Below are 22,988 nucleotides of genomic sequence, written 5' to 3' on the forward strand. Positions count from 1 at the left end.
GTGGTGGACTGGATGAGGGATAACAAATGGAATCCAAATGCAAATCTAAATGCAACAGAATCCAAATGCGACAAATCTAAATGCAACAGAATCCAAATGCAATGGAGGTACTTATTGTGCAGGTATGGATCTCAAGAAACAATTTTGATCTGCCTGTTTTAGATGGGGTTAACACTCCCCCACAAGGAACAGGTACACAGTGTGGGAGTAGATCTGGATCCAAATCTCTCCCTGGTGTCTCAGATTGAGGCAGTGGCTATCAGGTTCGGCTGATACACCAGCTGTGTCTGTTTCTGGAGATAAACAACCTCAAAACAGTAGTGCATATGCCAGTCACCTCTAGACTCAACTACTCCAATGTGCTCTATATGGGGCTGCCTTTGTACCTAGTCCAGAAATGGCAAGTGGTGCAAAATGCAGCAACCAGGTTGGTCTCTGGATCATCTCGGAGAAACTATATTACACCTATATTAAAAGAACTACACTGGCTATCAATATATTTTGGGGGGGAATTTAAAGTATTGGTTATAAAAGCCCTAAACAGTTTAGGCTGTTTTAATTGCTGTTTTTATTATGTTTTGTCTCTTGTAAACCATGCAGAGACATAAAGTTTGGGGTGGTGAATGAATGAATGAATGACAAATAAAATAAAATAAATGAATGAATAAATATAGATTGGGAGACCAGGACAGAGGGAACATAGGCGGAACTAGGGGGGGCAGGCAGGGCACGTGCCCTAGGCGCCACTGGGGGGGGGGGCGCCATGCCAGTTCCTGCCACCCCCACCCCATTGCCCACCTGCCCAGCCCCAGGGCCCCTCAGCCACTTGCCTCCAGCTCCGGCCTAGGATCGGTGAGGCCTAGATCGGAGCAGCCTGCAAACTGCAGAGCTCTTCTCTCCCCGCCTCTCAGCTGATCAGCGGGTGGGCGGGGCTACCAGAGAGGCCTCCCAGTAGGCCTCCCTGAAGCCTGAACTCGGCAGGCCCCAGCAAGCCAGGAAGGAGGCTGCCAGAGCTCCCTGTAGCAGACCCTCCCTGCAGCAGACCAGACCATCCAGCACAGCTTTTGCAGGTAGGCTGTGAATTCCTTTTTGTGGTTAGCCCCATATATAGGGATCTGCTTGCCATAGGGCTTTGATATGGGTGGTGGGGCAAGACTGAGAAGTCTCTGAATATTTAATTTAAAACAGACTGGAAAATGTGCTGGCTTTAAAAACAAAAACTATCTAAAAAGGCCTATAAGTGGCTTGTTTCATGTCAGAAAATTACAAAAACTTCTGGAACAAATATTCATTCATTCATTCATTTATAAATGCACTTATGTTCAAGTTGTTTTGCAACTCAGAAGGTCTGAGTGAGAACTGTGAAGCATGTGTTGTGCTTTTATTTTATTTTATTTTTCTTGTGTGTGAACTGCTCCCCAATAACTTGCAGGGACTTCAGGGTAAATCTGGCCAACATGTGAATGCAGCACCTCCATTCCAGAGGAGATGTGTGTTAAAGGGCTTTAAAAGCCTCGTGTGAAAAACCTCCTGGAATCAAACTTTACTGAATTTGTTCAGAATTCTGAGAAAACAAACATAGGCTCACCCTGCATGGTTGAAAGTCTCCTTTGCTAATCTGCAGCGAGGGGGCCATTTTAATAATTAGCATTGCTAGTGTGTTCTAGGCATTAAAAGTAGCACAAATATATAGTACTCAATGTATATCACTATATACTGTGAAGTGTGCATGTGTGTATTCAGTGAAATGTATTTCCAGGCAGCATACTTATTTTGAAATATCATACTTAAATCCTTGGGGGCCTGGGATGTGTGGAGGCCCTGGACTTTGAGGGGCTGGGGGCCCATTTTAAAATCTCATCTTGGCCCATTCCAACCTTGCTATGCCCCTGGCGGTCACTACACATGGGTTTCTGCACAACACCTGCACAGAAGAAACTTCCATGTAGAAAATATGTCTCTTGTAAATTGACCGTGAATTTTCCATCCATGACTGGGATATTTGAGACAGGAAGGGGCTTGTGACAGGAAGGGGCAAATTACAATGATTTCTTAGTCTGGCAGGGGCTGGTTTTGGCCCTGGCAGAACTTGGCTGTCTTGCTCCTGTTTCAGCTGGCTCTGTCTAGTGTGGCAAACTAATGTATCCTCCTACCTCTTGATGTCAAAGTAAGCACTGGTGTGGTGAATGCACATATACCCCATCATGAGCCAACAGTCATCATAAGACAAAGGCTGGCAGGAATCATTTACCCCTACCACCACCTTCTTCTTCCCCTATTTTGCTAGTGGCTATTTGGGCAGGTGATCCTCTAGGACAAAGTCGTGTTTTTAAAAAAAGAATGAGATGAGACAGAGAAAATGACACTTGGAATCCTCACATAACTCCTGACTGTTGTTCTAGGTCTTTTACAGAGATGGCTCATGTTTTCAGGTTTTGATCAACAACCATGTCTAGATGGTACAGTGTTCCTTTTAACAAGGATTTCCAAATATTGTTGACTACAAGTCCCATCATTCCTGTTTGGACAGGGGCGCAATTTCAGTGCTTGCCCTGGGCGCTATTTTCCCTAGTTACGCCTCTGAGAGGGAAAGAGTGATATACTCCCTCCCCTAAGGCCACTACTCTACTTTAAAGAGATGGGAAAAAAGCTGAAAGACCCAATCTCTTATGTTATGTCTGTTTTGGACCTAGGCCAGCAGGGCTGGGGAAGACCTCTGACTGACACTTAGGAGAGCTGCTGTAAATCAAAGTAGGAATCACTGGGCTAGATGGACCAATGGTCTGACAGTACAAGACAGTTTCAATTGCTAATTTCTTCATGTTGTTGTAGACCACTTTTTACTCAATGATTTGTACAATGCAACTATATTGTAAGGTGGAAAAGCATACTGTGGAAAATCATCCACTTTCCCCATCAACACACTTGGCACTGAAAAGTAATTATTTCATTGAGATATCAAATGAAAGGCCATCAACAGTTACTTTTAATAACGTCCTGTTCTCACCAGAAGGGTCTTTATCATCCACAATCACAAGAGGAGTATCTGCTTTCACCATTTTTGGCTTCCTGCCTCTTCGTGCTTTTCTCTTCACATCCGCATTCGTGTTGGCACTTTCGCAGATTATCGGCTGATCGTCAGGAGGCGCCTCCACAGCCTTCTCTGAGAGTGTGTCACTTTGGTTGCTCTGTGGAGCTCCTTTGGCTTGCTCCAAGTGACTCAGCAGATGTTCTGCAAGGAAAAGGTGAGGAGTTTTGAGTCACAGGAAGATATGTGGGTAGTTGAAGCCTAGACACTTACTAATAGGTCTCCTTCATTTAAACAAAACACTGCCTAAAGCCAAAAAGCTCCCCACACAGTCTCTGTTACAAAGATATGACAAAGTCCATGACATTTCTGTGGAAATTTAAGTCTAATATTCCATACAGTAAATGCTAGCAATCACCAGAAAACAAAGTGCAAATATGATACAAACTTGTATGCCTCATTACATGGGAAGAAATTTTCAAAGGCACAACTTGGCGCTATAAGTGCTACTTTTGTCTCTGAAAATATACATCTTAGCACCTTTGAACTTCAAACATAGTGTTAATAACAGGTCAAGAAATTATATACAATTCTTCTGGAATCCCATGGGAGACTTGCAATGACATGACAGGCCATACTATAAATCATACATCTGCTTCTCTTTCCCTAGAAACAGAACTGAATAAATTTCATCAGAAAGTAACTTACACTTCATGTCAGTTTTTATTTTATTTGTCATTATACATGAAATATGGGGGAGGGGGAAATAGATATGTCACAATATTCTGAAATTACCATTTTCTCTATTCTACGGGAAGGAATAATCTCTCATTTTTTATATATTTTTAGTGTATTCAATACAAACTAGCTGGGCCAGGCGCAGAGCATCTGTGCCTCTAGTTCTCCCCCATTTCCCCGCCCCAATTGTTTTCCCCATCACTCTCAGTGCTCCTGCCTTATGGCCAGTAGGGATGTGCACGGAACCAGCAGTTCCGCTGGTTCGAAGCCGGCAAGGGTCTATCTTTAAGAGCAGGGGAGGGTGCACTTACCCCTCCCGCTGCTTTCCCCCTGCCGGAGTCTGTGTTTTTCAAAGCTCATCGGGGTGGCAGCGTACCTCCCTGCTGCCCCTGTCTTCCAGATATGGCTGGAAATCACCGGCACAGGCGGGCGCATGTGATATGCGCGCACCCATGCTGGTACGAGCAGGCACGTCGGCGACTTCCAGTCATATTCGGAAGACGGGGGCAACGGGATGGCAGGGAGGTATGCTGCCACCCCGATGGGCTTTGTAAAACATGGACGCTGGTGGGGGGAAAGCGGCGGGAGGGGTAAGTGCACCTTGCTCTCTTAAAGATAGACCCCTCTCACCTTCGAGCTGCCCCGCTGCAGTTCCGTGCACATTCCTAGTGGCCAGCAGGTGGGCCAGAGGGGGAGGCTGAGCTGTCCCCTCCACTGCCCACCCGCTGTGATTGTCTTCTCCCCCCCCACACCTGCCAGAGCTCCTGCCTTTTGGCCGGCAGGCAGGCCAAAGAGAGAGAATGTGCCGCCCTCTCCACCGCCCGCTGCTGCCATCGCCATTTTCTTCCCTGTCCCCGTGGCTAGACCACAGTACCCAGAAAGCTTCTTTAAGCACACCTACCAGGACTTTTGACTTTGGGGTAGGGGAAGCAGATTTGCTATTCAACCTCCTCCATTTCAGAAGCAATCTGCCATGTAGTATGGTGACTTGCTGATTGAGAAGCCCAAGCCCAAAGCCCAACTGAGCATGTGGAATTATCTATGCCCCATTTATGCTTCTGGACTGTGGCTCTTAATTCCAATTTCCCACAACGAGAAATGTAACAGCAGAACACATACATACATAAACCCAAAATCCTATGTAAGGAAAGCCAAATTCTGAAACAAGGAAAATCAGTTCCAATAGCCTACTTAAATTATGCATTAAGAAGCTGCATGTAAACTTGCATATATAACATAACCATGCTCACTCAAACCACCACCTAGGCAAAAGATATGGAATGCTCCATAGTTTAATCAAAACTGTTCCACTGCCAAAAAGAGATTTAACCAGATTTCAGAGGAGTTAAAAATGAAAACTGTGGCAGAAGTCAAGTCCCTTACTGATGCAAAAAGGACTTTCAAACAGGATAAAAAGACTGTCTCCTAGTGATCCCTTTGGCTTTCCCCAGAGGGTACAATTATACTGTTAACTTCTGGGGACTAGTTAGTCAAAATTCTTGGGAGTTTTTCATTCTATATTTTATAATGTGCCTATGGAATTGTGGTAGTTGAACTGTTCTTCCCTTACCTGTCAGCAACTGAGGTTCTTGGAAAGATAGCGAGCATACTTTACATGTCCATTGGCTGGATTCTGCTTCAAGAGGGCTGCTACTTTCTAGAGCGTTCCCTACATAAATAGATTAAGGGCTTAGTATGTCAATCTATACATAAATAGATTAAACAAAGAATGGTAAATTCATCCTTTCAACATTTATGGAACAATAACACTCAGGGTATATAGAAATGTGCCCCAATCAATTAGAGCAAATGTGTATTTTGGAATTTATTTGTTTGTTTTATTCAAAATTTCTTGTATACCACCTCCTCCAAAGACTCTAGGTGGTGAACAACAGCAATAATAATAATAATAATAATAATAATAATAATAATAATAATAATAAACAGAAAGGAAACTGCCCGAACACCAGAGGCACAAAAGACCAGTTGCTGATTGACAAAATGATTTTAGAAAATTGCAAAAGAAGAAAACAAATCTAATGTTGCATGGATTGACTTATAAGAAGGCCTTTGACGCATTGCCTCATGCATGGATACTAAAATGTTCAGAAGCAACTGGTGTCAGCAAAAACATACAGATATTTATATAAAAAAGCAATGAGCATGTAGAGTACACAGTTAACAATCAATGGTGAGAGACTTGCACAGGTTAGCATTAGAAGAGGTATTTTCCAAGGGGACTCACTATCCCCTCTGTTGTTTGTAATTGCCATGACCCCACTTTCACAAATACTAAAGAGAACAGGCCTCGGATACCAAACATCTAAAACATCAAGTAAAATAAAACATCTGCTTTACATTGACTATTTGAAGTTTTATGGAAAGTTCCTATCAGAAATCGAATCACAGCTAAACACTGTCCGCATATTCAGTAGCAATATAGCAATGGAGTTTGGACTAGATAAGTGTGCCGTACTAATAATGAACAGAGGAAAAATAAGAAAATAGAACTGCCCAATGGAAACAACATTAAGAACTTAGAAGAGAAAGAACATTACAAATACTTGGGCATTCTCCAGGCTGATAACATCGCACACACTGAAGTTAAAAGAAAAAGGCGAGTTAGAAAAATCCTAAAGTCCAAACTCAATGGCGGGAACACCATACAAGCCATAAATACCTGGGCTATACCTGTTATCAGATACACTGCAGAAATAATAGACTGGACCCAGGCAGAGCTAGAGACGCTAGATCGTAAGACCAGGAAAATAATGACCATCAATCATGCTCTGCACCCCTGCAGTGATGTAGATAGGCTATACCTCCCTCGCAGCTCAGGTGGAAGAGGAATGCTACAAGTCCATCAAACAGTAGAGGAGGAGAAAAGAGGCCTTGAAGAATATATAAAGGACAGTGAAGAAGATGCACTTAAAATGGTCAATAACGCAAAACTATTCAACAACAATGAAAGAAAGCAGGCCTACAAGAAAGAACAAGTCAAGAACCAAGCAGAAAAATGGAAAAAGCCACTGCATGGTCAATATTTGCACAATATAACCGGAAAATCAGACATCACCAAGACCTGGCAGTGGCTCAAGATAGGCAACTTGAAGAAAGAAAAAGCGGGTTTAGAACATAGGAAACTGCCATATACTGAGTCAGAGCATTGGTCTATCTAGCTCAGTATTGTCTTCACAGACTGGCAGCGGCTTCTCCAAGGTTGCAGGTAGGAATCTCTCTCAGCTCTGTCTTGGAGAAGCCAGGGAGGAAACTTGAAACCTTCTGCTCTTCCCAGAGCAGCTTCATCCCCTGAGGGGAATATCTTGCAGTGCTCACACATCAAGTCTCCCATTCATATGCAACCAGGGCAGACCCTGCTTAGTTATGGGGACAAGTCGTTCTTGCTACCACAAGACCAGCTCTCCTCTCCATAAAGTTTAATACTGGCTGCACAAGAACAGGGACTAAGAACAAATGCAATAAGAGCAAAAGTAGAAAAATCAACAACAAATAGCAAACGCTGCCTCTGTAAAGAAGCAGATGAAACAGTGGACCACCTAATCAGCTGTTGTAAAAAGATCTCACAGACTGACTACGAACAAAGGCATGACAAGGTAGCAGGGATGATACACTGTGCAAAAAATACAAGCTACCTGCAGCCAAAAATTGGTGGGACCATAAAATTGAAAAAGTTGTAGAAAATGAAGATGTAAAAATATTATGAGACTTCTGACTACAAACAGACAAACATCTGCCACACAATACACCAGATATAACTGTGGTCGAGAAGAAAGAAAAACAAGTCAAAATAATCGTCATAGCAATACCAAGTTACAGCAGAACAGAAGAAAAAGAAACAGAAAAAATAACAAAATACAAAGATCTACAAATTGAAATTGAAAGGCTGTGGCAGAAGAAGACCAAAATAATTCCAGTAGTAACTGGCACCCTAGGTGCAATTCCAAAACATCTTGAAGATCACCTCAACATTATAGGGTCCACAGAAATCACCATCAGACAACTACAAAAAACAACTTTACTTGGAACAGCCTATATTTTGCAGTGATACCTATAACTACAACAATACTGATAACAAAATTCTGTCATCCCAGGTCCTTGGGAAGGACTCTATTGACAGGATAAAACAAACCAGTCAATAATAACTGTTTGACTGTGCAAATAACAACAACAACAATTATTATTATTATTTATTAAAGGACAAAAGCTTGGCGGGAAAGGTAGGTCTTAAGAAGGGCCTTAAAAGCCACTAAGGAGGAGGCTGAACAAATCGGGGGGGGGGGGGGGGGAATGGTGTTCCAAAGAGGAATAAGGATCTATGCTTTCTTTCATGGAGGCACCAGCCATGAAATGAGAATTTAGCATTTATATCTTTACCTCAATACTCATCAGAGGTGGATTAACTACATCCAATACACATCATCAGATTTCATCGGCTGCGTCATCAATAAGAAGTGACTCTAGAGTAGGGATGTGCACGGAATTGGCGGGGGCCGGTTTGACAGCGAGGTGGGAGATGGTTTTAGGGGCAGGGGAGGATGCACTTACACCACCTTCCTGTGTTTCCCCTGCCGGCGCCCGATTGCCTAAAAGCCTGTTGGGGCAGCAGCATACCTCCCTGACGCCCAATTGTCTGGGTGTAACCAGAAGTAGTAGCTGCAACTGCGCGCGTCGTGCTCACGCATGTCAGGTATGATCATGTAACGTGCGCAATTGCAGCTACTACTTCCAGTTACATCTGGACAACATCGGAATGGGATGGCAAGGAGGTACGCTGCCGCTCCGATGGGCTTTTAGGGAATCGTGCGCCAGTGGGGGAAATGCGGCAGGGGTGTGTGCATCCTCTTCCACCCTTATAGCCATCTCTCCCACACACCGCTGTCAAACCTTCGAGCTGGCCAGGGTTCGAACTGGTGCAGAGGTCCGTAAAAGGGCCTCTGAACTGGTTTGTGCACATCCCTACTCTAGAGCCATCGCTCTGGCTACAGTAGTGTATGTAACGAATATACCCCAAAGAGTATAAATACCTGCAAGGTCAGCTTCAGGAAATCGGGATTTCTTGATTTTCTTGTGAGAAAAGTTGCTGGTCTGAAGAGGCTTTGAAGTAATTTTGTTTCCTTCTTGATCACATTCCATCACAACCAAACACACATCTATGAGAAAGACAATGTTTGCATTCACTTGTTTTTCAGTGACCACATCATTCTTACAAACATCAAGAACCACCATATCTGCCGGTAATGTGGGCCGTACTGTTCTATGAGGGGTGGTCGAAAAGTTCTTATAAACAACACAATAACTACTACTACAAATATTTATATATTTGTATTTTTTTCCAAATTGGTTTACATAGAGAAATAATAAACAAAAAAAACAAACATACATACGTCTCCCTGTCCCCAAAGGGCTCACAATCTAAAAAGAAAAGATAGACACCAGCAACAGCCACAGCCACTGGAGGAATGCTGTGCTGGGGGTGGATAGGGCCAATAGCTCTCCCCCTGCTAAATAAAGAGAATCACCACTTTGAAAAGGTGGCTCTTTGCTCAGTTAGCAGGGAAGTTCTAAGTAAGTCCAAGGCCAACGCCATTCTACTTAGGCTAATAACTTTTCAGCAACCTTTTATATAATGTTGGCTACAGTTCAAGGTACGTTAAGTGTAGGGCACTCATGCATTTCACTCAAATGCAAGATAGTTTCCGCAGAGAAACAGTGTGTGTTTAGCCCTTTCCCTTCTGTGTCTTTCCCCACTCGAAACTGACTCCTGCAAGTTGCTTTTCATCCTGCAAGGTAAAAGATACAAGTACAGATGTCTTTTCTTCTGTTGGCAAAACAGGATGTGTTTGGGTGTGTTTGAGCAAAAATCAGTTGTGACGGAAAGGGTTAAGCTGCCTCTTCTCTCCAGTGTTGCTCCACGGAAACTGGTAGCTATGGAAGCTGCTTTCTGTTACAAAAGAAGACATCAAAGGAAGGATACATATGGCGGCATGTAATGTGGAGTTTGGCCCTCAGATAATTCAGTCAAAGACTATCAATTCATTTGCATGTAGGGAAGATGCTTGTATGAAATATTTCCAACAGAGGGAAAAGTGAAAGGTCAGAGAACACGGTTCTGGTGTAGCAAAATGTGAACATAAAAATAAATTCTCCACTCCCTCACTCTGCCAAACAACCAAACGTACCATTGGCAATACTAGTAACCTGCTTTAGAACCGGCTTTTCCATTTTTTTGGCGTAGAAAGCTGCATACCACACTCTTAGTTCAGTTCCTGGTGGGATGTCCCGGGAAGTGGTGAAGTAAATTTCATTATCATGTTGGAAAGCAGTCAGGTTTTGGTGTTCATATTGGCTGGCTGGCCTCACCATCATCATCCAATTGCAATCATCTTCATTAGAGGTATCAAAATACACCGGAGGCCCATCCTTCTGGAAAACCTAATAGACATCCATGCAAATATTGAATGTAAACTTACAACTCGTGATCACCCAAATGAATAACAGTACATACAAGAATGCATTTCTCCTTTTAAAATGTGTCCTACTCATGGGGGGGGTCCCTCCATCTGGCCATTTTGGACAAAGCCAAGAGAATTCGGCTCCAAAGCTACCACTATAAATGGCAATTTATGAATCAGCACTGACTCTCACACCTAAAAGCTTCTTGTCTCTCATCCTTTTCCTGGACTTGATCAATTAGCAGATTTTTGCTTCATAGCTGCTGAAGTCACACTATATTCTTGCTTAAGCTGCACTATATTCCTCCCTCTATTCCTTTTTGCTTTACTTTACATTGACATTTGCTTGACTTGCTTGTGCTCTTTCCTACCACATGGGAAGGACACATTTTAACTGCCCTGAGCCACTTTAGGAAGGCCAGTATATAAACTGAATTTAAAAAACCAAAAAACCAACCATGTTCTTCTTTTTTCTGACTTCAGAAATATGCTGCAATCTTGACTGTAGTCCAGTTCAGTGGTTATATAAAGTGGTAACAATGAACTCACCTACAGCATCCCTGAGAGCATGCTTGAAAGCCCACCACAATGAGGAGTACTAAAGCCCTGCCATCTACTCTGCATGCTTATAGCATTTGTCTGCAGAGTCAGACATGGAACCAGTGGGGTGATGATTAGAATGCTGCGGCACTCCAGCGTTCTATGTATCCCTATGATTAGAACGCTGGGGCACTCCAGCATTCACCATGGGAAGAATCTTTCAACGAGACGTCTTTAGACAAATGCTGCAAGCATAGAGAGCAGGGTTTCAGAGTGCATCTTGGCAGGGGTGGGGCTTTCAAGTGGAATTGGAAATGCTGGATGAGAGTAGTGTCTCCACTTTCTACAATGCTTGAAAAGGGCTTATATTTTCCACATATCCAACTACAAATACTAGTTCCCCCAAAAAGCATGTAATAATTGCCCTGCTGGATCAGACTGAAGGTCCACCCAGCCTAACATTCTGCCTCTGATAGAGGCCAAATAACCAGATGCTTCGGGGAAATTGAAAAGCAAGGTATGATGACTGTCCTCCACTGCCTATTTATACTGCTTTAGAACCCTCAGGCTGTGGAAATCTAGCTTCTCCAAAAGGTTTTGGCCAGGAAATCTAGGGTGCATTAGACCTTTTGGACAATGTAGTTCCTCAGGATTGCCACCACAAAGTGATAGCTTGACTCCATCCTCTGAGTCAACAAAGGCAATCAATTCACGATTGACAGCCAGCGTGGTGTGGTGGTTAGAGTGTTGGACTAAAACCAAGGAGACCTGAGTTGAAATCCCCATTCTGCCATGAAACTCACTGGGTGACTCTGGGCCAGTCATGTCTCTCTCAGCCTACTGTATCTCACAGGGTTGTTGTGAGGATAAACATAACCATGATCACTGTTCTGGGCTTCTCAGAGGGAAAGCAGAATATAAATGTAAAATTAAAAAATAAAATTTTGTTTTGAGTGTTATACAAACAATAACATTATATCTTCAGCTCCTAATAAGCTTTTGACAGCCACCTGCTAACTGAAAGGTAATCAAACTGAAATATGGGATAGATACACCTTTAAGCAATGATGGATCCTGGTTGTGCATTTGTTAGTGTCTTTATATTATTCCTAATCTAAACTCATTGTACCTTCAAGAGAAATGCTGATTCCTTTTCCAGTTTGGCAACTCTCTTGGATTCAAAGGGGCCAAACTGTGTACGCTTGACCAGCTGTGTTACTGCAAAGATGCCTTCAATTCCATCTTCGAGTTGTCTGATCTCCAAGTTGGAGGGAAGGGATGATCTAAGAAGTGAATATTTGGGGCAAATGAGTGAATCATAAATGAGCTAACTGAAGTAGATCTGTGTTAAGAGAGCTAATACAGATCTGCTAGCATCTGTGTAGAAAATTATGCAGCCCTTAATACAGCAATGGCAAAACCAGCTGATATCATTAACAAGCACACGAAGAGAATTTTCTAGATCAAGGTGGCCAGCCAGTGTCTCCAGAGACACATATGGCTCTTCAGATCTGCAAATATGGCTCTTCCGTTGAGACTTTGATCTAATTAAGCTGGCCTGACACCTCTTCTTCTACTCTACTCACACTGAACAGCAACACAAGAAGCAGATGCAAACTCTGCAGTGCTGAGACCCAGCTCCCTTGCATGTCTTCTTCTTCTCCTCTCACTGAGTGGCAATTTTAAATGTTACGATTTTTCCTGTCTGGAAAACACTTCTATGCAGGAAAAGGTATGAACATCATGTGCAGACTGTCCAAATTCTCCTGGAAATGCTTTCTATGTAGGAAGTCCAAAATCTGAAGCAATCTCAAATTTTATAGCATATTACTACATTACTGTGAAGACAAAGACTGTGGAACTTTGCATACTGCAAATTCTACACAGGTATAATACTTCAGACTGGTATTACTTCCAAGCATTTCAGCCTGCCTTTGCCTAAATTAAGGAAATGTCTCCCTCTCTCAGAGTGCATGCACACTTTCAAACAGGACTAACCACTATAGAAACTGAGTCACTTGTGAAATTCATTTTTTGCATTGTCCACATGGTGAAGTACACATGTACCATTTATACTGTTGTGATCTGGTTTCCTTCTGCTTTTCTCCCTTTCTGTGGTAAACACTAGGAAGCTACATACTATCTTCGAGAAAAAAGAGATGCTCTAGCCATGCATTCCTGTATTGGCTGGCCAGTCATATCTGCAGGGCCTCTTCACTGGCTGTTCAGTACTGAAATATTCCAGAGAGAGCACTAGAATTGTTTCAGCAGATATCTTGTTATAAGTGTGAGTTCTCCAAAGCCAGGAGCATTTCCAGTTTGAAGAAATCATCATCATCATCATCATCATCATCATCATCATCATTATTATTATTTACACACAGTCTACCAGATGTTATTGACTGGATTTGGTAATTTAATTATTGGGCCTTATTCGGGAAACTGCAGCTAGTGCAAAATGCGGCAGCTAGGATTTTATCTGGAGCTGCCCGGTGGGAGCACATCACACCCATTTTGAAAGAGCTGCACTGGCTACCAGTTTGTTTCCGGGTCCAATTCAAGGTGCTGGTTTTGACCTTTAAAGCCCTTAACGGTTTGGGCCCGGGATACCTGAGGGACCGCCTGCTCCCAAGGGTTGCTGCCTGCTTGACAAGGTCATCTGAGGGGGCTCTGCTCTGGGTGCCGACAAGGAGGGAGGCTCAGTTGTCGTGCACGCAGGACTGGGCCTTCTCTGTTGCTGCCCTCAGACTCTGGAATGCTCTCCCGGTGGCTATTCGCAGCTCGGTCTCCATCACAGCTTTTAGAAAGAGTGTAAAATCTTGGCTTTTTGCCCAGGCTTTTATTTGATTCTCTGCTGCTGCTCTTTGTATTCTGTATTGCTTTTATGCTTTTGTTTTACATTTTTAATCAGATTTGTTTTATATTTTTAGCTTAATATTTTAATTGTGTCTTTTTTACAATCTTGTTTTTAAATTTTGCTGTAAACCGCCTTGGGATTATTTTAATGATAGGCAGTATATAAATTTAACAATAAGTAAGTAAGTAAATAAATAAATATTGGTTTTCAACCCAAAAAAAAGTTTAAATCGCAGACAAAATGAAAAAAATGTGAAAAAGAATGAGAAAATAGTTCCCTGTCCCAAAGGGGCTCACAATCAAAAAAAGAAATACAAGGGAGATTTCTTGTATTTCATATACAACATGTATAGAGCTGGTCTTGTGGTAGCAAGCACGACTTGTCCCCTTAGCTAAGCAGGGTACCACCCTGGTTGCATATGAATGGGAGACTAGAAGTGTGAGCACTGTAAGATATTCCCCTCAGGGGATGGAGCCGCTCTGGGAAGAGCAGAAGGTTTCAAGTTCCCTCCTGGCTTCTCCAAGTTAGGGCTGAGAGAGATTCCTGCCTCAACCTTGGAGAAGTAGCTGCCAGTCTGTGAAGACAATACTGAGCTAGATAGACTTATCGTTTGACTCAGTATATGGCAGCTTCCTATGTTCCTATCTTGGTATGATGTACATAAATAATCATAGTAGTAGTAGTAGATACAACAAGCAACAGACACTGGAGCGACGTTTTACTGGGCTGAAGAGGAACATTTGTTCTTCTCCTGTTAAACATAATCAGAAATGCAGCATTAAACTCCTACCGGTATGGCCATTCATTCTAAGTCAGCAGTAGAGAAACAAACAAAAGTGCTGTGTGAACAAAGGATTATCTTTTGTAGATTTTCCAGTCTAGCTCTATTTGCTTTTTTTAAAGTGAGCAACATGAAGGTTACTTACCTTGCCCTACTTAACACAAAGGAATCTTTAACTGTCACCACCGGACCCAGCTCTGGACATTCTGAATCATGATACTGACTACAGTCCTCACACCCTGGAAGCAGACAAGAGAAAGAACAGCATGGACATTTATTTCTCAGTAAGTAGCCATGGAGAAATGTCAAGCCTCTACTCACTAGAATGATATAGTTTGGCTGGAAAACCATATTAACATTTCCTAAAATGTTGTGTATGAATTGGTTGTGCTCTTTTCTAGATCTTATGCAGTATGCATATTGCATCTTCCACTACATTATGTACCCATCTCTGGGAAGGGTACATGACTTATCTCAAGTTATGTCTAACCTCTGTTTATTATTTTAAAAAAGTCTATCCTGCTTTTCTTCCACTTTTTAGGGAAACTCAAAGCAGCTAACAGAAGAAAGATACGACACAATATTAAAGCGAAATAATACAAGAATAGACGTAATGAATTGTTATCCTAGGTGTTTTTAAAGAGTCAAGGTTCACCTGGCACTAGAAGACATATAGTGATGAGAAGACATGTAGTGACTTTTCTAGGGAGGGCATTCCAGAGCACTAACATTACAACCCTTCCTCTTCAGCCCACCTGCATCCAGGTGGTCGGGAGACCCAGAGAAGGACTGCAGATGTTGAATGGAGTGGATGGGAAGGCACATATGGGAAAAGGTAGTATTTAAGTTCTCCAGGTCCCAAGCGATTTAGGGCTTTAAAGGTAAGCACCTTGAACTGAGCTAAAAAAATTATTAACAAAGATCAAATAGGCTGGAGTTATATGCTCCATCCAGCCTGTCCCAGACAATAATTGTAGACCAACTGACACCATTAGACAGCTCCATCTTTTCAAGGGCAGCCCCATGTTGAGTGAATTACACTAGTCCAGTTTTGAAATTACTAGAACATGAATTATGGTAATCAGGTTTGTCTTCTCTAGGAAAAAAGCCAATGCATAGAGCTGACGGTATTTACAGCAACCAAGAGGCATCACATAAGAGGATACAAACAAGGGGCAACATTTATGTGTAAAAGAAATCTGCACATACTGCCAGAGCTTTAGTGGCTGTTCTTGTCACTGCTGAAGAAACAAGCTGCTTTATAAACTGAAACATACCAGCGGGGATTCAAACTAGCAACCTCTTGCTCCCTAGCCAAGTTACTTCCCTGCTGCGCCATTAGGTGGCTTGTGTACATTTGGTACTATTTGGTACTATATCTGCATGTCTCTTTTTTGGATCCCAGACACAATGCAAGTTTAACATTAACTACAAGTGTCTTTTGAGCCAAAAAAGAAAAGGAATGGGGGGGGAGGGAAAAAGAAGCGGGGGGGAGGTTACCTCTTCTTTTCACTTCTTTGTTTATCTTTGCAATGACACATCCTACAATGATATTTTTGAGAATGAGGCAACCTGTTTCCAAACAATTCCTACTGGTATGGGCATTAATTCTGAGTCAGCAATAGAAAAATAAGCAAGATCTACAGATTTGAGCACCTGCTTTTATCTCTGCACTACTGCATCTCACTGTTGTGCTTCCTAATAAAACCCCCAAAGTCCCAGTTGGAGTCAATCTGTAGTTTATGAGTAGCATCTCAGGTACAACTGCTTAGCTTGCTGATTATAGTTCTTAGCACTGCAGAGTCATTGCAACCAAATGACACTGATTTATTTTATACCTTGTGGGCATCTATAAAGCCATCAGATATGTTCTAACTCTTCAATATTTATTTCTTGCAATGTTGCATTAAGAAGCAGAAAAAGGAAGTAACAGTCATTTTCATAGCACACACACAGTTACATTAGTATAAAAGAATTGTTTGGCGTATAAAACGAGACTGCTTGAAGCCATGGATGCCCATTCATTCTCTCTCTCTCTCTCTCTCTCTCTCCCACACACACACACACACACATACACTTTAACACTCACCCCTGTTAAATTACTGGTGTGGAGGGAAAGACTTCCACAGCAAATAAGAAATCCAACTTGGGAGTATGAGAAACAGGATCTTTCCATGAAAGATACCCACCAAACTGGGGAAATGTGCATTTTCCGAACATCTGTTCCGTAAAACTTAACATACCCCTCTTCTTGCACAAATTTAATCCCATCACTTTGAGGGCTGACTGCAATGCTACATCTCCCAGTTCATTTTAAAGGTACATGAAGGGAACGAACCAGAACATGACTGGAAATTCAATGTTTGTGGTGTCAAAAAGGTCTCCTGCATGCATAAGACTCTGCAGAAAGTCTTAATTTTAGCAAATCTCATATTTGAACCTTACCTAGCTAAAATCACAAAGACATGCACCTTTCAGACATATTGTGGGTGCTTCTTTACATGTATTTTATAAAACTGATTAGAGAAATATAATGTCAGAGGCATCTGGTGGGTCACTGTGCAAAACAGCATGCTGGACTGGATGGGCCTTGGGCCTGATCCAGCAGGGCTGTTCTTATGTTCTTAGCTGCCCAGAAGTTCTTTTATCAGCACTCTTAAGGACAAGAAAAGTGTCAACTCAGTACAAAAATTCAAAAGTGTCAACACTTTTTCTATCTCGCTTCTTCAAAGTCCAGCTTTCACATCCATAGAATGTCACGGGGAAAAACATTTTCCGAACAATTCTAATCTTTGTAGGTATAGACATGTCACTTTCCATCTGACTAGACAGCGCTGGATGGGCCACATAATGGCGCGGTGGGGAAGTAACTTGCCTAGGGAGCAAGAGGTTGCTGGTTCAGATCCCCGCTGGAAACACCTATGTTGGGCAGCAGTGATATAGGAAGATGCTGAAAGGCATCATCTCATCCTGCGCGGGAGATGGCAATGGTAAATCCCTCCTGCATTTTACCAAAGAAAACCACATGGCTCCATGGTCACCAGGAGTTGACACCGACTTGATGGCACAACTTTACCTTTAGTCAGAGCTGGACTTTCCACTTAAATACATGAATGTCAAATTAGTCTTCCTTTTTTGTTGTGTGGTTGCTGTTTTAAATACATGTTAATTCAAATTACAAATTACAAATTAAACAGAAATGTTCTCTCTATGTTTAAACAATTATGTGTCCCTTAAATAGGCTTACAAATGGAATAGAAAAACAAGCAACTTACAAATAAACATGGTCTCCTCACTGCTATCTTCTGCCATTTCTGAAATCTGTCAAAACAAAAAAAGTAGACACCAATCAGACTGTTGAGCACATCCTGACCAACTATTGACCTATGGAGTGATATGGATTCCTACATCTCTGTCATTGTCAATGGCTGACATGCCCCACAGCGTAATGCAGGTGTTTTATAACCGCCCACACTGCTGTGGAATCTAATACATGAACACACAATGCTACACAAAAGAGCTGTTCCAGCACATCTCACCCTTGCATGATCACAGGACGTGCACTACTTGCATAAGTAGTGCATGGCTTGCGATCGTGCAAGGGTGAGTTGTACCAGAACAGCCGTTTTGCACAGCAATCTGTGTTGTCTAAAACTATCTTAATGTCTTGGCAGCATGTGAAAAAGTGATTATTAATTTGCATGTTTATTTATAGGGGATTATTTATTTATATCATATATTATTTTAATTGTATATCTATTTTTGAAATTTTTTTTTTTAAATTATGGACTGGCTGTGAACTATACACTGAGTAGTGTTGTATGGTCTAAGGCTACCGAGCTGAAATGAACAAATGTATCCAGATCATCTTAGTTCAGCACCCATCTTTAGGTATCTTTCAAAATCTTACAAATTTCTTACAAGGTCCAGAGTGTACTCGCTGATACTAAGGAGATGAAGGATGATGGTAGGAACATAGGAAGCTGCTATATACTGAGTCAGATCATTGATCTATCAAGCTCAGTATTGTCTACACAGACTGGCAACAGCTTCTCCAAGGTTGCAGGCAGGAATCTCTCTCAGCCCTATCTTGGAGAAGCCAGGGAGGGAACTCAAAACCTTCAGCTCTTCCCAGAGCGGCTCTATCCCCTGAGGGGAATATCTTACAGTGCTCACACTTCTAGTCTCCCTTTCATATGCAACCAGGGCAGACCCTGCTTAGCTAAGGGGACAAGTCATGCTTGCTACCACAAGACCAGCTCTAAGAAAAGCTATCTGCTGCTTTAAAAGGCTAGTCAGCTTTCTTATGCCGCTACTGAGCACAAGTGACATTCAATTGATCTACTTTTGGAGAACAGAGGATCTACTTGGGGTTTAGTGTGTCAGATAGAGATGTATGAATCAATTCAAGCTCGTGTCAGGGTGATACGAGTGATTCAAACTCAAGTTGAATTGTCCCTAGAATAAAGGGTCTGATTTAGGTTTGATTCAAATCAGCCCCGATTCAACATGAATCGATTCGAGTGGCGAGCAACATTTTGGAGGGCAGTTTTTCCCTTGCTTGGGATGAGCTTAGGATCTCCTTGCTTCTTGGTTGTCTTATCATTCAAATCAAGTGTTGTCATGGGCAACTGCACCCCCGTTGTTTGGGGGGTGGGGGAGAGAGAGCAGGGAGGGGGGAGGCCAAAGTAGGAATTTTCAAAATGTATTTAAGGGGCTGCTTGGAGGCATAGATCTATTTGTGGCTCAGGAGAGAAGGATCAGAGAGACTGCAATAGCAGCAGCACTGAGAGCAGAGACTGGTGGTACTAGTCTGGGCCAGCTGGCCTGCCTGGCCCAGTGAGTGGAGACAGAGATGGAGACTGCCTGCTGGGCTTATCTGTCTCTCTATCCCCCCCCCCCCCACTTTTAATTTGCATTGCCAACTGCTTTTATTTTCTTTTTCTGAGTTTTTAAAAATTGTAACAGCCCCAATGGCTTTAACTGGGTGCTGCTTGGAATTCACCCCCCCCACCCTTCTGGATTTCTTATTCTTTCTTGTAGCCGGGCCCCAGTGGCTTTAATAACTGTGGTGCTGCGCTGATTTCCCCAGTTTTTTTTAATTGTACCAACAGCCCCCAGTGTCTTTAACTGGGTGCTGCTGCTTTGAATTTTTTTTTTCTTATTTTGGTTTTCTTCTTCTTCTTGCTAGTAGCCAGCCCCAAGTAACTTTAATAACTGGGGTGCTGTGCTGACTTTTTTTCTCCAGCCCCAAGCTGCACTTCTTTGCTGCTGCTGTGTGCCTAGATTGAACTGCATTTTAATTATTTTATTTTGCAGGCTGGTGTGTTCTGTCTGGTGCCCAGCCTGCCAGTACTAGGGTCTCTCTGTTTCCTTTTTCTTGGTTTTTGTTTTGTTTTGACTGAGTGGATGCCTGACTGGTGCCTATCTGCTCTCCCCCCACAGCTGCCAAGTCCTGGTGTCTGCTCAGCCCAAGAGTGCCTCCAAGAGCAACACCTGGCATACTCCAGTCAAATACTTTGGAAGCCCCCAGCCAAATATGGGTAAGCCCCCTCCACCCTTCCTTGGTCAGGTAACAGGTTAGACCTCTTTAAATAGGCCCTAGTTTGGGGAAGGGATTAGGTGGGTGGAGTACTGGAGGACAGGAGGGGTGGGCATGGGCTAGAGAGGCCACAGTAATCCCCTGCCCTTTGCCTTCCCTTCAACTTGCCCCATTGTTGGTCACAGTCACTCCCCTCCAAAAAAGCACTAACTGGCTCATGAGCTCTGGGGTTCTCCCAAATTTCAGCTTTCATTAAAAAAAAAGAAAAAAGAAAAAGAAAAAAAAAGCTAAGCTCTAGCCCTTGTAGAAGTGGAGTTATGGAGCAAAACGTGAAGTCACTATTCTGCTTCGAAATTATTTTCCAGCCAGTTTACATAATATGCAAATTAGGCACCCGGATTTAGAAAGCCAGAATATGGCAACTCTATAAACCAGGAATGAAGATGCAGCTGGGGATTATAGGGAGAATACTGGAAAGCAAACAGATTACCAAATGTAGGAAATTCCTTCTTCCTCTTTGAGGTGAAGCTCATGAGCTCTGGGGTGACTGACAGTGAGGAGAACCTGAGAGGGGAGGAAGTAGAAATTTCATGAGGAAGAAATCCCTTTGCTTTCTAGCTCTCCCTTACCACCCCTTGTTCCAACTTCTTTTCTTCCAACAATGCACACACTGTGGCCTCTCTGTCTACATGGGGAATGAAGATCTGGATTGTGCTTCCAGCTTCTAATATCCACTATTTAAAATAAAAATTAAAAAGTGCCAAGTTACACAATACCTTCATGCATCATGTTGCGTGTAATAGATACTGGAATATAAATATGTATTTTTTGTTTGAGGAAGCTGCCTGAGGAAACTCAGGCTTTTGGCTTACATAGTAAAAAAAGAAAAATCAGTACAAAACGTGTCACTGATGTTCTGTCTTTAAAACATTAACTACATCAACTGGGAATGAATCGGGTCAGCCGCAACTGCAATAATGCACAGCTTCGGAGGAACAGAGAAACCTCTGCATTTGGAAGGTGCATGCATGGGCTCTTGGCTGGTGAGGAAGCAGTGAACCCACATCCCTCTTGGATGCTGTGCAGTATGTCAGCCACTGTCATTATATACTTCACACAACCTAGTGTATTTTCTAGAGATGCGTAAATCGATTCACGCTCGAAATATTTGAGCTTGAAATGGCTGTTTTGAGCGTTGTGAGCTCAAAACGAATTGCCCTTAAAATAAAGGGCATGTTTTGAGTTTGAAACAGAACTACCCCATTTCTAGCTTGAATTGTTTCATGTGTAGCGCTGATGTGCGAAGTCCAGAGCTGAGTCCTGGTCTACCCACGTCATGCAGTGGGTAGACCAGTCCTCCGAGACGGGCCGATACACTAAATCAGTTTCATGCACACCTCTAGTAAACAGTCAATTTCACGTTGTTTTTTTAAACAGTAACTTCTTACACCTATCTTCTCATGAATTTTCAATTGTGACTAATATGGATATCATTTTTTCCTTTACAGATGCAAACCCTGAGCACAACATCACCTGTGACACTTGTTCCATTTTCTTCACTGCCAAAAGGTGACTGATGCTATAAAAGCAAGGCTTTACAGTCAAATTCCAAAGCCAAGATAGTCTTACAGTGCTGATCCACTATGGGGAGGATTGATGATTCTTTGGAATTAGGAAGGCAATTATAGTTCTTGACTAGGATTCCATAAAAACCTCCCTTGTATAGCTTCAAAAAGAACTGGACAAGTTCACAGAAGACAGCTATAGAGATCTATTAGCCATGACAGTTTTATGGAACCTCCATATTCAGAGGAAGCATACCTCTGAACAGCAAATACTGGTACAAACAACAGCCACTACCTTTTCACACTGCTTGTGAGCTGTTCAGAGGCATCTGGTTAGTCATTGCTGCAAACACAATACTGGACTACAATGCCTTGGTCTGATCCAGAAATGCACAGCCAGCCTTGGAAGAGAAACATAACATGGCTGTGGAAGCAGACTGGTTTGGACAGCATTTTCCTCAGTTCCATCCTTCTCTGCACCCTTGACTCATCCAGGATTTGAACTTGCATGGTTCATCTTTCTCCCCCGACACAGACCTAGGCTCCTAGGTACACCAAATCACAGCAGAGAGTGGGGGAAGAACAGAGGATGGGGGTGGAGGGACATAGTACACTATGCAAGTTTCTGTGATCTATGCCTTAAAACAACACATTGAAAAAAAGAAGTATGTCTACATGCATAGCTTTTGTAACATTTTTAGAACTACTCTGTGATTTTGTTTTCACCCCTTACTTTTCTAATACTTTCCCAGGGATACTGGGCCAAATTCTGATATAGTGTACAAATGAATAAGATGCATTGCACTGCCTTGGTTTTATAAGAACATACAAGAACAATCAGATGTCAAAGCTTCACAGGTTTGCAGAAATGTCCAAGTCAAATGAACACAGATAATTTACACTAATCTGCTAATTGGTACATTACTCTTCAGGCAAAGCAAGGGAGGAAATGGATCAAATAAATACATAAAAGGGTGTCAGAAGAATTAAAACAGTGAGATCATACTTGAATGTAGCTGAGCAAATCTAGGCACTTGACACTGAGCAAACAGTCTAGCCCTAATCTAACAACTATGAGAGATTTCAGTAGAAATAAACATGCACAAGCATGTGCAAGATTAGAGCCAAAGGGAAATTTGATTTATTTATATAATTACTTGAGTGGGAAATTATAGTTTGATGAACAAAAGGGCCTGTATCTGAAAGCATACAAAAACACTTTCCAACAGTTTATTTTACACTTAACACTGTTGCCTAAGCTCAATTCTGTACAAGATCCATGACTGTTGACCATAATCTTAAATGGTCTTATAATAGCAGAACTCCACTGGCTCCAGGAGTGTTTTAGGGTCATAATTGCCACATCATTCATAAACCTTGCAACTGAATGCACCAATTACCAAGTGTCTTTTGTGAACTTTTAACAATAAAATATCTTCAATAAACATGTTTCCTCCTTCATAT

The 22,988-nt window shown here is 42.3% G+C and overlaps 1 protein-coding gene and 1 long non-coding RNA gene across 10 annotated transcripts in view; one reads left to right on the top strand and one right to left on the bottom strand.

The window, feature by feature from the left end:
* The window catches only part of PRDM15 (PR/SET domain 15), a 65,207-nt gene that overhangs the window by 40,323 nt on the left and 1,896 nt on the right, over positions 1 to 22,988 (bottom strand). For 2 of the 8 annotated variants that reach the window (XM_053305572.1, XM_053305570.1), the window contains exons 2-10: positions 21,820 to 21,925; positions 20,450 to 20,523; positions 17,693 to 17,738; positions 14,563 to 14,656; positions 11,909 to 12,062; positions 9,967 to 10,219; positions 8,812 to 8,937; positions 5,337 to 5,435; positions 3,008 to 3,232 (exon numbers count right to left, since the gene is read on the bottom strand). In XM_053305572.1, the coding sequence (XP_053161547.1) occupies positions 3,008 to 3,232; positions 5,337 to 5,435; positions 8,812 to 8,937; positions 9,967 to 10,219; positions 11,909 to 12,062; positions 14,563 to 14,656; positions 17,693 to 17,729 (988 nt within the window). In that variant the 5' untranslated portion in view covers positions 17,730 to 17,738; positions 20,450 to 20,523; positions 21,820 to 21,925. Of the gene's footprint in view, positions 1 to 3,007; positions 3,233 to 5,336; positions 5,436 to 8,811; positions 8,938 to 9,966; positions 10,220 to 10,696; positions 10,876 to 11,908; positions 12,063 to 14,562; positions 14,657 to 17,692; positions 17,739 to 20,449; positions 20,524 to 21,819; positions 21,952 to 22,988 lie in introns of those variants that run through there. The other 6 variants (XM_053305573.1, XM_053305571.1, XM_053305574.1 and 3 more) reach the window with 6 other exon arrangements.
* LOC128349390 (uncharacterized) lies at positions 960 to 21,862 on the top strand. Of its 2 annotated transcripts, none has more exons than XR_008318788.1 (4): positions 960 to 1,070; positions 14,584 to 14,701; positions 19,863 to 19,960; positions 21,468 to 21,862. It is a non-coding gene; the product is annotated as an uncharacterized LOC128349390 (long non-coding RNA). The 2 variants fall into 2 exon arrangements; XR_008318787.1 differs by having other exon boundaries at positions 983 to 1,070; positions 14,540 to 14,701.

The sequence above is a fragment of the Hemicordylus capensis genome, chromosome 3 (assembly GCF_027244095.1).
Source record: "Hemicordylus capensis ecotype Gifberg chromosome 3, rHemCap1.1.pri, whole genome shotgun sequence".
In the NCBI taxonomy this organism is placed as follows: Eukaryota; Metazoa; Chordata; class Lepidosauria; order Squamata; family Cordylidae; genus Hemicordylus; species Hemicordylus capensis.